The sequence below is a fragment of the Lottia gigantea genome (genome assembly GCF_000327385.1).
Source record: "Lottia gigantea unplaced genomic scaffold LOTGIsca_49, whole genome shotgun sequence".
In the NCBI taxonomy this organism is placed as follows: Eukaryota; Metazoa; Mollusca; class Gastropoda; family Lottiidae; genus Lottia; species Lottia gigantea.
Genome location: NW_008709687.1, coordinates 1,617,523 through 1,618,267, shown reverse-complemented (window position 1 = coordinate 1,618,267; position 745 = coordinate 1,617,523). Strand labels below are relative to the sequence as shown.

The window sequence follows — 745 nt, the reverse complement described above, 5'->3', positions numbered from 1 at the left end:
AAGATGGAGAGAATGGCAAGATGGAGGGTGGTAAGATACAGGGGGGAGGACGCGGTGGGGGGAGATGGGTGGCAAAATGGATGCCTTAAGAAATTCTGAAAACCAGCTTCCATTCTGAATTCCATTACTGCAAATATACACCATTACTTGCCCCTCTGAATAATCAAGTCTGGCTACGTGCCTGATGGTTTTGTTACAGGCCTTACTTTGAAAAAAAAATAATTGATTACATAATGTTGACGTCGGTGAAAGTTCATTCACTTGCAAATAGTTTCGAATTTCGAACTGTGAATTTGAATGGTGCATATCAATGCTATCAGTGTGAATGAAACACATAGAAAGTTTAGAAAACCTCTTTATAATCCCTTTAAATATTGCACATATATAACGAAACTGTTCAGGGGCTTTCAGCTTATATGGCAGATATGTATATCTACGGGCTTTTTAATTTACGAAAAGTTATAAGTAAATATTTAAAATTTTCAATTTAAAGGGACTTACCTTGCAAATATCGTATTAAGATACACATGACTTCACCAAATATAAAGTTTTTCATAATAATAGGGATCAAGGTAAAAGGCATACAGAAAACAGCTAGTAACAGATCAGTAATAGCTAGATTAAACAAAAATACATTCGTTACAGTCCGCATTTTCTTATTTTGAATCAATGTCACAATCACTAAAGCATTTCCAACTACGCCCAAGAGGAAGATGATCGAATACAACGTTATCTGTACTTCCAT

The 745-nt window shown here is 35.3% G+C and overlaps 1 protein-coding gene across 1 annotated transcript; it reads right to left on the bottom strand.

Moving 5' to 3' along the window:
* Positions 1-487: 487 nt before the first annotated feature.
* LOTGIDRAFT_125181 (hypothetical protein) lies at positions 488-745 on the bottom strand (the record flags this gene model as incomplete). The annotated part of the gene is made up of 1 exon (XM_009061640.1): positions 488-745. One exon carries the CDS (start codon positions 743-745, stop codon positions 488-490), a length of 258 nt encoding a protein of 85 aa, XP_009059888.1.